The sequence below is a fragment of the Ailuropoda melanoleuca genome, chromosome 10, assembly GCF_002007445.2.
Source record: "Ailuropoda melanoleuca isolate Jingjing chromosome 10, ASM200744v2, whole genome shotgun sequence".
Taxonomy (NCBI): Eukaryota; Metazoa; Chordata; class Mammalia; order Carnivora; family Ursidae; genus Ailuropoda; species Ailuropoda melanoleuca.
In genome coordinates this window covers 14,589,851-14,605,124 of record NC_048227.1, presented here as the reverse complement: position 1 = coordinate 14,605,124, position 15,274 = coordinate 14,589,851, and the positions used below count along the sequence as shown (strand labels likewise).

Sequence of the window (15,274 nt, the reverse complement as noted above, 5' to 3'; positions counted from 1 at the left end):
GTTTATGTTTAAAGTACTTCATAGGAATTTATGTCCGGGACTCTTTTCTGAAATGCCATAGGATAGGCCTTGTAAAACCAGAAACTACAAGAGCCAGATCATTGTTTGCTTTAAAATAGAACTAAGAGGATTTCAGTATATCAGCAGTTTGTTAACAGAATTTGAGAGGTGAAACTTTTCTCAAATCATCTGAGTTGGAGTTTGAAGAGATGTTTTGATGGTAGAAATTTGGCCACAAAATTTTAAAAGCCTTCTTAACTTTTTCTCATCTTAGCCCCATATCTTGCCCGTCTGAGTGCGGATACATTCTGTGAAGGCTAAAGGTTATGTGATCACTTTCTTCCTAAAATTGTCAGCCTAACTAAGTACAGGAGCAAGGAGAGAGGACAGTGTCTAACAGTGGTATTATGGTTCAATTTCTCTAAACCATCCCACGTGCTATTAGCACAGTCAGTTTTATTGGTAAATACACTGAATGAGGCATTTTCCATTTCAGTTGACATCTGTCATCTAGTAGGTGGAGGCCAGGGATGCTGTTAAACATCCTGCAGGACCGGACAGTCCCCTACAAAAAAGATGATCCAATCTAAAATATTGTTAGTGCCAAGGTTGAGAAATCATGACTTAGAGGTCTAGCCTACTTTGTTTTCACAACGTCATTAGAGATAAAACTAGACTCCTGCCAAGATGGAGTACCCATACTCAGCCCGTCTTTCCTACTGATTACACGTAAAAGCCATGGACGACAGACACATGGACGCAGTTACCTGAGGACTGTATAAAGTAAGTGACAGCAGGCAGACTAGGGTGGGACATTACTGGAAGAATTAATACAGTGGGGAGTTTTCTGTTCTGTTATTTTCTCCTGGATCTCCTCGTTTAGGCTTTAGGGCAGTGCAAATCATGAAACTAACTACAGGTGGTGGGGGGTTCAAAAGAGTTTCCCCCAAAAAACTTCCCCCCAAAAACTCCCCCAAAAGCTTAAAGGATGCTAGGAAGGGGAAGGGTCACTGCAAGACAAAGAGTGTGCGCGGAATCGCTATCCCCCCCACTGTTCTTTTTTTTTTTTTTTTTTTTCCCCCTTCCCTTCTCTTCCTTTTTACACTCTTGGCCCTCCCTCCTGGCATTGGCAGCTACACCTGCCTGCAGATAAAAAGAACTCATTTTTTATTCACTTAAAAATTTAAAGAATAAACATTAATGAGAGAGTGGTTAAAAACTTAAAGAATAAAAATGAGTACTAAAAAGTAGGAAGCTAAATAGGATAAATGAATGTGATAAAAATGGTTTTAAAAAGTCTTTCCCCCAATCTCTTTTGTAATATGTTCTATTCATATAGAAAAAGAAAATAGACTGAGACATACTAACAATAATTACAACCCATAATTAAAAGATTAAAGGAGGAACTCTACTATAAACTAAGCAAAAGCACACAATAGACATGTGAATACGGGGAACGAAAGCATTAGTAAGTTAGAGTACAGCCTCTGCACTGTCCAGGGTCTCCGGCGCCCACACACTGCTCTTCCATGGCTGGTGGTCCCGTGAGGGTTCCCCCGGGAGCCAACCTCAGGGATGGAGCTGGGAGCAGAACTCCGGTGTGTGCCACCATCCCACCTAAATTAGAAACTTCATTCCTGCTGTTGGCCAGAAGTTGCTGTCAAATTAACCTGCCTCGGCTGTTTCTTTCACGTTGCTCCAGATCGCAAGCAGACTTGCACATCCAAGGGCACTCTCCCTCCTTCCCCTTGTGTTGTTCTAGCGGTGCTGACTACTGTTCTCACCGCCTCCTAGTCTTTGTGATACAGGCTGTGCGTTTACAAGAGCCCACCACTTAGGGGTAGTTAGGGACAGTGAAGTAATTTTTCTCAGAGGGAAATGAATGGTATTTATGAGATTAAATTTTCTATCCTTCTTCAGCCCCTGTGCTAACCAGTAGGCTATGAAAATGATACAGGTGCTGTAGATGTTATAGCTGGTGGGATTTACATGCCGTGGGGACTGGCCGCTGTGGACCTACATGTGATAAATTTCAGCAGCTGTATTTTGTTACCGATACAGTGGTGCTTTGTAAATACCCACCTTTCTAAAAAGCAGCATGCTCTCTAAACTGAGTTTTGTTTTTTTTTTTTAAGATTTTATTTATTTATTTGACAGGATAGAGACAGCCAGCGAGAGAGGGAACACAAGCAGGGGGAGTAGGAGAGGAAGAAGCAGGCTCATAGCAGAGGAGCCTGACGTGGGGCTCGAACCCATAACGCGGGATCACGCCCTGAGCCGAAGGCAGACGCTTAACCGCTGTGCCACCCAGGCGCCCCTAAACTGAGTTTTACAGTGTTATAGAGGAACAGAAGCAGGAAAACGACTCTTCTTAATTATCCGAGGAGCTCATAAGCAGTTTAGCATCATGATAAAAAGCATGGGTTTTAGAGTCAGAAAAACTTAGTTTCACGTTCTCCCTCTGTCACTTGCTGTGTCTGTATAATTTTGGGCAAATTATCAAACTTCTGTGAATCTCAGTTCCCTTCCTAATAGTATCCATTGCACAATCTGAGGATGAAAAAGAAATAGGCTGTGGAGCCTGGGAGTAATGCACATAGCGTCTGGCTCGTGGTCCCGCGTCCTGGGATGAGCTAGTGCTTACGTTTTTTGTGGTCAGAATTTTTCAGACACTAAATCACCTGGCAGAGAAGGGGTTAGTTAGCGAGGGTACCTCTGTAACTTGATAGATTAAAAAATGATTACTCTAATGCTCCTTTCATGTAATTATTTCTCATTGAAGCAGTGTCTTTTCTGCTTTATAGACATCATTGAAATGGATTCAAAGCGTGTGCCTCGAGATAAGTTGGCCTGCATCACCAAGTGCAGCAAGCACATCTTCAATGCCATTAAGATCACCAAGAACGAGCCAGCCTCAGCCGATGACTTTTTACCAACTCTCATCTACATCGTCTTGAAGGGCAACCCCCCACGCCTTCAGTCCAATATCCAGTACATCACCCGCTTCTGCAACCCAAGCCGATTGATGACTGGAGAGGACGGCTACTATTTCACCAATCTGGTAAGTATTTGGTTTCTTGGAGCCATGGGGAAGAACCGTGAAGGTACTTATTTTGGGGATGTGACAGATCTACTCACAGGCCTGTGACAGTTTAATGCCCCTGAGTCCAGGAATCAGCCTAGCTGAGGACGCTTGCTTGCTGTCACGTAGCACACGTGACCGCACCGTGCAAACGCCCCGCCTCTCAGTACTTGACCAGAGATTGTGCTCCTCGTGTGGAAAACATGACGGCCGCACTGAGGAGTTTCTGCCGCTCTTGGCCATCACTCCCCCAGGTCCTGGGTAAAAAAGGGCCATTCACTTAGTGGGCTTGTTTAACCATGAATGAGTCCGATCACGGACTTGGATTTAGTAAAAGACTTAAGAATTATTTTTTGTTTATTTCTGTGAGTGATCTCTAAGAACTGAATACTGAGATTTTAAAAGGGTCAGTTCAGAGGATGTGAAATGATTTTCAAGCATTGTTAACAGTGCTAATTGATTCTAGGCAAGACTGTATTAAAGTATGTAAGTCTAAGTAGTAGGGCTGAATACTTCCTTTTACTGACCACTAAACTTTTGTGTATTTTCAACTAAATTTACTGATGAATTTGAGCCTCAAAATACCTTATGTGCTTTCTTTCCTGTGTTGGAAGTTGTACAGGTTAATAGGGAGAAGAAGCCAGGTTACATAAGAAAGCGTTTCTAGTAAATTTTCTAAAGAGATGGTACTTGAATCAACTTCAAGGCTTCTGGAAATTTGTTGTGATTTATTTTTAAATGCTAAATATGTTTTCACCATTGTACCTAATTTTGTATTGTGTTTTCATTTAAGTGGGTTCCCAAAATATAAGCTTCCGGTCCCTCAAAATCTGGACCTGCCCCCTGTCACACATTACCCATAGCCACTGGGTTCAGCTGCTTGACTTGGGAGTACTCTTTTCCTTTTTTCAGTTTTTTATTTAAATTCTAGTTAGTTAACATACAGTGTAATATTAGTTTCAGGAGTAGAATTCAGTGATTCATCCCTTACATACAAGACGCGGTGCTGATCACAAGTGCCCTCCTTAGTGCCCATCACCCATTTATCCCATCCCAGGAATACTTCTTTTCAAAGTGATGCTTGTGCCATTATTTGCAGCATTTTTCATCCTTCCAGACACATGGTTGTTTAAACTGTACTCCCCCAAAAAGTTTTAAGTGGCCCAAGTACTCATTCCTTAACATACATGAAACATGCTCTTGACTGCTAGAGAAGAGCCTTTTGGATTTAGTTCTTCACCTAGGGAACATCAGACAATCTGACAATCCCGGAGAAGTATGGAGATGGAGGCACGGCTGGTAGTAGAAGAAACGAGCAGAACCGGGAGGTGCAGCCCTTGTGGTCAGCAATGGAGGCTGTTGGTTCGCCTCTCCTTGCAGCTTCCCAGAGCCGTGACCTACAGCCTTACCTATGTTTGCCCCTTATTTCTCCATCTTCTCAGCCGATTCAGAGTCTGGCTTCTACCCCTACTGCTCCAGTGAAACTGCTCTGGCAAAAGTGAAAAATCTGCCAGTTGTCAAATCCCATGAAAACTCTGTCTTCATCTTACTGCTTTAACACTCTTGATAACTCCTTTGTTCTAGAACTTCCTTTGTCTCTTTGTCTTTTGAATTTCACAGTTCCACTCCTTCCTTGCCCCTTTGTAGGCTTTGCGTCCTCTGCTTCCTCTTGAATTGTGTTATTCCCTAGAGTTCTGTCCTCTGTGCGCTTCTCCCCCTAGGGCTGCCTCCTGTGAGCACAGTTCTGCTGTCACTGGTACCGTGATGATGCACAGGCTTGTGTCACCTGTTTTGCCCTCACACTGAGCTCCATTTCCAGCTGTTTATTATGCCTCAAATGTAATTTTTCAAAGCTAAAACTGCTTTCTGGAATATCAGATGGTTTTCTCTTTTCTAATCTATACTGTTTCCACTGTGGCAGTAGCGTATAGCCATGCCAGGAGTGCTAGAATTGTCTTAGATCCCTCCTCTCTCCAGGTAATGGGGACCGCAGCACGTCCACAGTCCCAGGGCGAGCCTGCATGGACGGGTCGGAGGGGCACGTTCTCATCAGATGAGTCTGTTGCAATAGATTTGCCAAATATTCCTTAAAGTGATTCACTTTTTTATGAGCAGTGGGAATGAGTTTCTCAGAAGAAATTCCAAGAGCTGCCTGTTTTCCTCTGTTTATATTGCATGTCTTGTGAAAATGGCTCTTTTAAAAAATGGGAGGGACTGGCTCAGTCTGTGGAGCACTCTTCATCTTGGGGTTATGGGTTCGAGCTCCATGTTGGGTATGGAAATTACCAAAAAATAAAAATAAATTAATTAATAGTAAAAGGTGAAAATTACTTTCCTTATAGAAAAATTAAATCGGGGTGCCTGGGTGGCTCAGTCGTTAAGCGTCTGCCTTCGGCTCAGGGCATGATCCCGGCGTTCTGGGATCAAGCCCCGCATCAAGCTCCTCTGCTGGGAGCCTGCTTCTTCCTCTCCCACTCCCTCTGCTTGTGTTCCCTCTCTTGCTGGCTGTCTCTCTCTGTCAAATAAATAAATAAAATCTTTAAAAAAAAAAAAAAAAGAAAAGAGAAAAGAAAAAAGAAAAATTAAATCAGTGTAAGAAAGTATAGCTAACAGATGTCTGTTGAACTGAGCATTTCCCAAGGATTTCTTTACTAGTAATTACTCCCATTTATTCATTGCTTCCTGCTGACCTGTGAGCTCAGCACATTGTGTGTGCTGGATTGTTTAATTCTCACTATAAATCTGGGTGGTATTTCCCATTTTACAGATGCAGGAACCTCAGAGAGCCTAGGTAACTTGCCCAGGCTCACAGACTCTTAGGCTATCACGTGACAGAGGTGACAACTCAGGTTGCCTGATTTCAAAGCTTATTCTTTTAACCATTTGATGTTAAAAGGACCAAAGGTCCCTTGAGGACCAGAGGTCTGTGTGCCACACCAGTCCCTGAAGATGCGCCCAGTAGCTGCCATGCCCTGAGTGAACACTGTGGGACTGGTTAGACCTCGAAAGGGGATGGCTTTATGGGGCGTGTTCCCCAGACACGTGACCCTAGAACTCCCGGACACAGCAGTGATTCCTCTGCCCTGCAACGTGACAGGGAAGCAGAGAGCCTTGGAGTTTGAGGAATCATTCAGTTTTTGTCCACAGGAAGCTCTGTAGTAGCCAATGTGGAACAGACCCTGAAGGGGCCTTCTCTAGCCTTTCACTCTGTACAAGACCCCTGGACCTTTGAACAACCCAAGGAGAGGCCTGAATTTCGGACAGACTCAATGGGAATTGGCGATTTGACTTTTTTTTTTTTTTAAGGAAGAAATGTACTGTTTCAGTTGGGAGTATCAAGGAAACGTGACTGGCTATGACTTGGTAATTTTTGAAGCTGAAGTCCATGGTGGGTCATTAGACTGTTGTGTCTACTTTTGATTCTGTTTTAAATTCACCATAATAAGATGGTTTAAAAATGTGTATTTGAATATTTGAAGCTTTTCTTATGTGACTACGGTAAATAACATTCTGGGGTTTTTTTGTAGTGCTGTGCTGTGGCTTTCATTGAGAAATTAGATGCTCAGTCTTTGAATTTAAGTCAGGAAGATTTTGATCGATACATGTCCGGCCAGACTTCTCCCAGGAAGCAAGAACCTGAGAATTGGTCTCCTGATGCTTGCTTAGGGGTTAAGCAAATGTATAAGAACTTGGATCTTCTGTCTCAGTTGAATGAACGGCAAGAAAGGATCATGAGTGAAGCCAAGAAACTTGAAAAAGACCTAATAGAGTGGACGGATGGAGTTGCAAAAGAGGTTCAAGACATTGTTGAGAAATACCCGCTTGAAATTAAGCCCCCAAATCAATCTTTAGCAGCCATTGACTCTGAAAATGTTGAAAATGATAAACTTCCTCCACCATTGCAACCTCAAGTTTATGCAGGATGATAAAAATTGACGTGGACAGTATTTATTTGAGCGTAAATTGTAGCTTGCCCTTACTACAGTCCATGATTGGGCTCTAGACTATAACTTAATTGCTTATAAATGTCAGAGCATTTTTAAAGGTACAGTTCTTGGGAATTGTTTTGTTTGTTTTGTTTTTCCTGGCAGGGGAAGCTTAGTAAATAAAATACTATTTATTTGAGTTACTGAAATAGACTCATTTAAGGTTTATGTGAAAGTTTTGTCTAAATCTGTTTTTTCTCCATGATTTTCCTGTGTGCTTCCTCTGTGGCATTCATTGTGGTTTGGATATGGGTAAATAATTGCCTTTAAAGGATAAAACAAATGAATGCTACAAAATGTATGTTTAAGGGAATTCAATGGTACCACTATTCTACAGTTTGAACTATTTTATAATTGTAAAGATAGAACATATATTGATAAGTAAATATGTAAAATTGTAAATATGTAAAAACAAAAAAAAGGAATGGTGTCTGCTGTGCATGGCATTTCATGTGTTAATTTGTTTAGTTTAAAGTATATTGAATGTTGGCCTTTAAAACTCCATTTTATTTGGTTTGCCCCACTTAAATGAACCTAGCAGTGTTTAGACATACTCCCCTTAAAACCTCGACTCTATCTTTAACAATACGTTAGTCCTGACTTAGCTTCTGTACAGTCAGAGACTGTGACACCATTGAGGTTCAGAATCATTTTTAAGTCACAAAGTCGCTGTTCAGGATAGTCATTTGAAGACTTTGAACCATACTTCTTGCACCTTTTTCCTCCACTCATTCAGGAAATATTTGTAGAGTTCTTTATAAAGGAGCTGGTCCTGGGCCTGGATCAGAAGACAGGAGCGAACAGCACTCCACTGGGGAGATCCGAGCCCTGATGTGCATCGGTGCCTTTCTGCCTCTGTAGCGTAGTTTGGACTTGATGGACAACCCAGACACCTGTCCTGTAACCCTCTGCCAGGGTTTCTCAGCCTCAGTACTACTGACATTGGGGGCCTGAGGATTTTTGTTATGGGGGCTTCCCTGTGCTTTGTAGGGTGTTTAGCAGTATTCCTGGCCTCTGTACCCACTAGACACTAGTGGCACCCCCCACAGTTGTGAAAAATTATCTGCAGACATTGCCAAATGTTTCCGGGGGGAGTGAGGGAGCAGCAGAATCGCCCCCAGTTAAGAACCCCTGATGTATTTCGTAAGTGAGGAAGTGATCCTGTTGGTGGTTAATGTGATGTAACCAAAGAGCATTGCATTAAATGCACAGCACGGCTAACTGGTCGTCATTGAGGCTTTACAGCCACTGGCACCGTGGAAGCTTTTCTAACCCTAATGCAACCCTTCATAACCAAAATATGCCACGTGCGGTCCTCCTTCCAAGCAGTGATTTCTACAGATTACCAGCGGACCTGTGAAACTGTAAGTCCCAGGGCACCGTTCTGAAACCAGGTCGCATCACAAGCAGTTAAGAAGGTTTCTTGGCTCTCTCAGTATCTTCCTAATAGTGGACCACAGATTTGTAGTGCAATAACTTTGGAATAAAACGAGGGTGAGTATACAGATTTTTATCTACTACTTAAATTTACACGTGAGAGCCATCAGGTTGGCACACCTATTGTCATAAATCACTGAAGACGAGAAGCGGGTACCTGAGTCAGTGCGCCCCGAGCGCACATGGAGTGCCGCGAGTTACTGTCAAATGCCAGTGAGAATCCGCACTTAGAAACCTGGGCCCCACTGATTTCTGTGGAAGGCGCGCCCCTTTCTCCTTTGTTCTTTTCTATGTACTTTCTAGGTGCTAATACTGGTATACACACTCTTAATTCTCCTGGGAATATACAGTTCTTTTAGTCGTTGTACACTATATTTGTTAAATAAAATGTGCGTTATCAGCCTCCCACAAAAGCTGTCTTCTTTTGATTTCTTACATATCGTTAGAGTAAGTTGTTGAATTGATTTCTTTGTATATCTCCTATTAGTTGAATTCTTTAGATAGGAACTCTTGCCCTAGGTAGAGGCTTATATTTCTCTTCAGTCAGCTTCAAAACCATGGCCACAGTTTCTGTCTTCTCAACAAGAGTGTATTGCTATTTTATGTACTATAAATGGAACTGGAATAAACCTTTGGAACAGAAGTCCATATTAATAAGGTTTCATGATCCATCCCTCTTCTAAATAGATTGATTTTTTTAGTTCTTTATCTTGGGAAAATTACATTACTAATATTCTCATGTTACAAGGTTTTCCTGTGTAAGCCACAACCATCATTACCATTACCATTCCAAAGAGGAAACATTAGAGACATTCCAGCTAAAATTAAGAACAAGGGAAGGATGTTTGCTGTCACTACTATTCATGTTGTTCTGAAAGTTTTACACCAGGTACTCAGTCTTCAAACATTAATAAAGGGGGCTTAATCTTTATAATTTATTTTTTTAAATATTTTATTTATTTGAGAGAGAGGGAGAGCACGAGGTGGGGGGGGACAGGGAGAAGCAGATTTCCCGCTGAGCAGGGAACCCAACGCGGGGCTTGATCCCAGGACCCTAGGATCAGGACCTGAGCCACCCAGGCAAAGGGGACTTAATCTAATCGATATAGTAATGTTCTAGCCTCGTGGTTGAGGACATAAACTCGAGCTAGGAGGCTTGGTGTTGGTTTTGCATTTTGGCTGCCACTTAGGTATTCGCTCTTTGGCCTTGGGCAAGTCTCTCATATTTCACATCCCTAATCTGTGAATTGGGGATAATAATCGTGCCTGCTTCAAGGGCTCGTGGGGATTAAATGACCTGCAACAGTACCTAGCAATGCTAAGTGCTCAAGTGATAGCTGTTATTTATAGGTGATTCTTCTATGCAGGAAACCCAAGAGAACTGATATTGAAACATTAAATTTCACTAAAACGGTAAGATGGAAAACGCTAGGAATAGCCATCAGAAGTAACTGTGCAAAATGACTTTTCTGTATCTCATTACTAGCCAGTTAGCAAATATAATGGGACAATTTTCTTCGCTATAGAAACATATAAATCAAGTAGCAAGGGCTTTTAGGATTTATACGGAAAAAATATAAAATTGAGAAACAAAAAAATAGACATACACAAGGCCTATGCTCAGAAGCTCCCTACACTTGGGCTTTAATGTTCTCTCTCTGCCATCTTGGAAATTTCTTTTCTTTTCTTTTCTTTTCTTTTCTTTTCTTTTCTTTTCTTTTCTTTTCTTTTCTTTTCTTTTAAGATTTTTTACTTCCTTGGGGGCGCCTGGGTGGCTCAGTTGTTAAGCATCTGCCTTTGGCTCAAGGCGTGATCCTGGCGTTCTGGGATCGAGCCCCACATTAGGCTCCTCCGCTGGGAGCCTGCTTCTTCCTCTCCCGCTCCCCCTGCTTGTGTTCTCTCTCTCACTGGCCATCTCTCTCTCTCTCTCTCTCTCTCAAATAAATAAATAATCTTAAAAAAAATGCTTAAAAAAGATTTTTTTACTTCCTTGAGAGAGAGCATGAGCAGGGGGAGGGGCAGAGGTAGAAGGAGAAGCAGATATCCCACTGAGCAGGGACCTGATGCGGGGCTCGATTCCAGGGCCCTGGGATCATGACCTGAGCGGAAGGCAGATGCTTAACCAACTGAGCCATCAAGGCTCCCTGCCATCTTGGAAATTCTTAATAATTTTCTCACTGAATTTGTGTTAAAAACACACTTAAGAAGTGAAGTCTGATGGGACAATGGAGCCTGCACAGTGGGGCTTAGAGCCTTAGCTCATTCATAATCTCGCTTCTCACCACCCTCCAAGGATGAGCTCTTGGTCTTACCCCTCCCACTCTATGACCCGTCTAGCTAGGGCCTGGGCACTCAGGAATGGTCAGAGGCACGAGTGCATGCTTGGGGCGTTGGACCAGGACACGATGGTGCAACTGATGGTTAGCTGGCTGCGAGCTGCATCTGGGCCAGTTGGGGGGCGTGGTGAGGAGCTTCATTCACCCTTTGTTCAGCATGCTCCATGGAGAAAAGGACGAATCCAGGTAAGTTAAAAAAAAAAATAAGGAAAATAAATCTTTGGTCCGAAAGCAAGAAAGTAAGAAATTACTTTAAGGCTGATGGGCATATTTCAATAGGACATAGGAGTCAGCTTGAAAGGATTCTCAGTGGCCAATTTGGGGACAGTTTGAATAAAAAACTATGAAGAGTAATTGTGAAAAACATGGAATAAACATTAAAAAACCTCCACATATTGGAGGTTACCATTATACCAACCCATTTTGAGGAAGAACTAATTGGCACCCAATTGATGGAGGTAAAGCCTTCTTCACAGTAAAATGGTAGCTAGTAACTGTAGGGGGGGAATGGAATTTTAAATATAAGTCTTTCAGCCCAGGACCAGATGGCTTCACTGGTGAATTCTACCATTTAAGGAACTAACATCAATTCTGCTCAAGCTCCTCTAAAAAATTGAAGAGGGAACACTTCTTGTGAGACCAGCATTACCTTCATAACACAGTAAGACAGGACACTATGAGAAATCTACAGACCAATTTCCCTGGTGACTACAGATGCAAAAAATTCTCAACAAAATATTAACAAACCAAGTTCAACAATGCGTTAAAAGGATTATACCACCATAACCAAGTGGGATTGATTCCCGGAATGCAAAAATGGTTCAACATGGAAAACCAACCAATGCAATACATTAACAGAATAAAGGGATCGAACACCATACAGTCATCTCAACCGAAACAGAAAAAGCATTTAACAAAATTCAATACTCTTGAAAAAAAATATGTAAAATAAAAATATAAAGATAAGAATAGAAGGAAACCACAACATAATGAAAGGCATATATGGAAACCCAGTGCTATCATACTCAATGGTGAAAGACTGAAAGCTCTTCCTCTAAGACCAATAGCAAGACAAGGATCCCTGCTTACACCACTTGTATTCAAAATGACATATATGCTGGAATTATCTAATGAGAAATTTTAAGACTCCATCCTAAGAATGCATTGATGAGCAAAGATAAGCATGCTTGAAACAAATGAAAAAGTAGAAAGTCCCAGTAAAACAAATAGGGAAAAACCAAATAGAATGTTAGAACTCAAAACTACAATCACTGAAATTGAAAAAAAAAAAGTCACTGATGGCCTTCATATTAGAATGGAAATGACAGGAATGAGTCTGTGAACTGAAGACAGGGCAATAGAAATGATCCAATCTGATGATAGACTGAAAATAGGCTGAAATTTATAAAAAATGAATGTAGCCTCAGGGACCTCTGGGACAATAATGAAAGATCTAGCATTCTTGTCATTAGAATCCCAGAAAGAAGGAAGAAAATAGCTATAGCTAAAAAATTGTTAAATAGTGGCTGAAAGTTCTCCAAGTTTGGCCAAAGTTAGAGTAAAGCTACAGATTCAAGAAGCTGAGTGAACTCCAAACAGGATAAACCCAAAGAAATCCATGCAAAGACATGTTTTACAAACTTCTCAAAATTAAAAACAAAATCTTTAGTTAGCAAAGATACATTACCTACAATAGAGCAATTATTTGAATGACATTGGATTTGTCATCAGAAACCATGGAGGCCAGAAGAAAATGCTGACAAGGATATGGAGAAAGTGGATCACTTGTACAATCCTGATGGAAATCTAATATAGCTACTCTGGAAAATATTTTGGCAACTTCTCATAAAACTAAACATGTCATTATCACACAACTCACCAATCACATTGCTGGGCATTTATCCCAAAGAAATGAAAAGTTATGTTCACACAGAAACATGTACACAGATGCTCACATCACTTTTATTCATGATAGCCCCAAACTGGAAATCAAATATCCTTCAACAGGTGAATGGTTAAACAAACTGTGGTACGTTCATACAATGGAATACTACCGCTCAATAATAAGGAATTGAGTATTTATAAAGCTACTTGGATGGATCTCAAGGGATATAGAGTGAAAAATCCAATCTGAAAAGATTACATACTGTATGATTCCATTTGTTTTTACTCCATTATATTTTATAACATAATTTATATCAAAATTAAATAATATTCTTAAAATGATAATTATAGAGGTAGAAAACAGATTGGTGGATTATAGGGGTTCGGGATGGGGCGAGGAGGGAGCTGAATGTTGTTATAACAAGACAACATGATAAATCTTTTTGGTTGAAATTGTTCTGTATTTTGTGGTGGTGATTACACAAATTTACACGTGATAAAATTGCATAGAACTAAACCACAAATGATATGCAAAACTGGCAAACTCTGTATAAAATCAGTGTATTGTTTCAGTGTAAATTTCCTGCTTGTATTATTGTACCATAGTTTTGCAGATGCTACCCTTGGGAAAACCCGGTTTGAAGAATACATGGGATCTCTATATTATTTCTTACTCCTGCATGTGAATTGACAATTGTCCTAAAATAAGTCTGATTTTTTGAATCTATTAAATCATGTGGAGACAACCTGTATGCCCATCAAGTGATGAGTAGATAATATATGCATACAATGGAATGTTATTTGGCCATAAAAAACGGAATGAAAAACTGACACATTCTAGACCATGGATTAACTTTGAAAACATGGTGAGTGAAAGAAGCCAGACACAAAATACCACATATTGTATGATTCCATTTACATGAAATGTCCAGAATAGGCAAATCCCTAGAGAGAGAAAGTATTGGCAGTTGCCAAGGGCAGGAGGGGGGAGGGGAATGGGAATTGACTGCTAATGGGTACGGTTTCTTTTTGGGGTGACAAAATGTTCTGAAATTAGTGATAATGGTTTCACGACTTTGTGAATATACTTAAAATACTGAACTGTCCACTTTAAAAGAATGAAATATGGTGAGTTAGATTTCAACAAAGCTTTAAAGTGTCGGAATAGCAGCTGTGGAGCTCATCGCTAGCATCTAAAATATTTCAGGCAAATCCTCCAGGCTGCATTGTGACATTTACTTTAAGATTTCCGCCTTTACTACAGGATACTATGACTTAAAGTTGATGTGCTTTAAAGATAATGCCCTGTACATAATTTTGGCAGCCTTCCTTTTGTTTTCTTAACATTCCCTTGGTGATTTTGTTAAAATGTTAATAAGCATAAATATTTGCCCAAAAAAGAGAGAGAGAGAAATATGTCAGCAAAGGATACAAATGTAAGTGGAAAGCAAATAGGCACTTTGCAGAGAAGGATGCTAAACATTTGATCCACTTAAATAAAGTTACGTAGAAACAAAAATATATGTATGCCAGCAATGAACAGGTGGAAACCAAATACAAAATATAATTTACAGATGCTCAAAAACAATATATTAAGGTATAAATATAATAATATATGTTCTGGCCATCCATGCTGAAAGCTACAAAATGCTGATGAAGAAATTTTAAAAAAAAAGCCAAACAAATGGAGAAACATCCTGCTGGAAGACTCAACATAGTAAAGACTCCAGTTCTCTCCAGACTGTTCTACCTCTGTAATGAAGTTCCTATTAATATCCCAGTAAGATTTTTTTGTAGATGGAGATGCTCATTCTAAAATTCATATGAAAAGGCAAAGAAAAAAAAAGGACAAAGGAACTAGAACAGCTAAAACATTTGAAAAAGGAGAATAAAGTGAAAGGAATCACTCTAACCAGTTTTAAGATTTGCTGTATAGTTGCAGAAATCAAGACAGTGCAGTGTTTGTGGAGGGATAGATACACAGATCAACGGAACAATAAAGAACACAAAACAGACCCATGCAAGTATGACCAACTGACTTTTTTTTTCCAACTGATTTTTTTTTACAGAGGTGTAAAAGCAATTCAGTGGAAGAAAGATAGACTTTCAACAAATGGTGCTGTAGCAATTGGACATCCATAGTGCAAAAGAAGAAGAAGGAGAAAGAGGAGGAGGAGAAGTAGGAGGAGGAGAAGGTGAAGGAAAAGGAGTAGAAGAGGAGGAGGAGGGGGAGAAGAAGGGAAAGAAGAAAAAGAAGATGGGAAAAATGATCAAGGAGGAGGAGAAGGAGGAGAAGAACTTCCACTTAACTATAAGTTAGAACTTCTATAATACTTTTAGAAGAAATATTTGGAATCTCAGGACTACACCAAAAGTTCTTTTTTTTTTTTTAAGATTTTATTTATTTATTCGACAGAGAGAGACAGCCAGCGAGAGAGGGAACACAAGCAGGGGGACTGGGAGAGGAAGAAGGAGGCTCCCAGCCGAGGAGCCTGATGTGGGGCTCAATCCCAGAACGACAGGATCACGCCCTGACACCAGAAGCGTGA

The 15,274-nt window shown here is 40.6% G+C and overlaps 1 protein-coding gene across 8 annotated transcripts in view; it reads left to right on the top strand.

Moving 5' to 3' along the window:
* The window catches only part of RABGEF1 (RAB guanine nucleotide exchange factor 1), a 60,768-nt gene extending 51,855 nt beyond the window's left edge, over positions 1-8,913 (top strand). For 5 of the 8 annotated variants that reach the window (XM_019807646.2, XM_019807643.2, XM_011234361.3 and 2 more), the window contains 2 exons: positions 2,805-3,061; positions 6,610-8,913. In XM_019807646.2, coding sequence (XP_019663205.1) covers positions 2,805-3,061; positions 6,610-7,008 — 656 coding nt within the window. In that variant the 3' untranslated portion in view covers positions 7,009-8,913. The other 3 variants (XM_019807647.2, XM_034670034.1, XM_034670035.1) reach the window with 3 other exon arrangements.
* Positions 8,914-15,274: the final 6,361 nt, after the last annotated feature.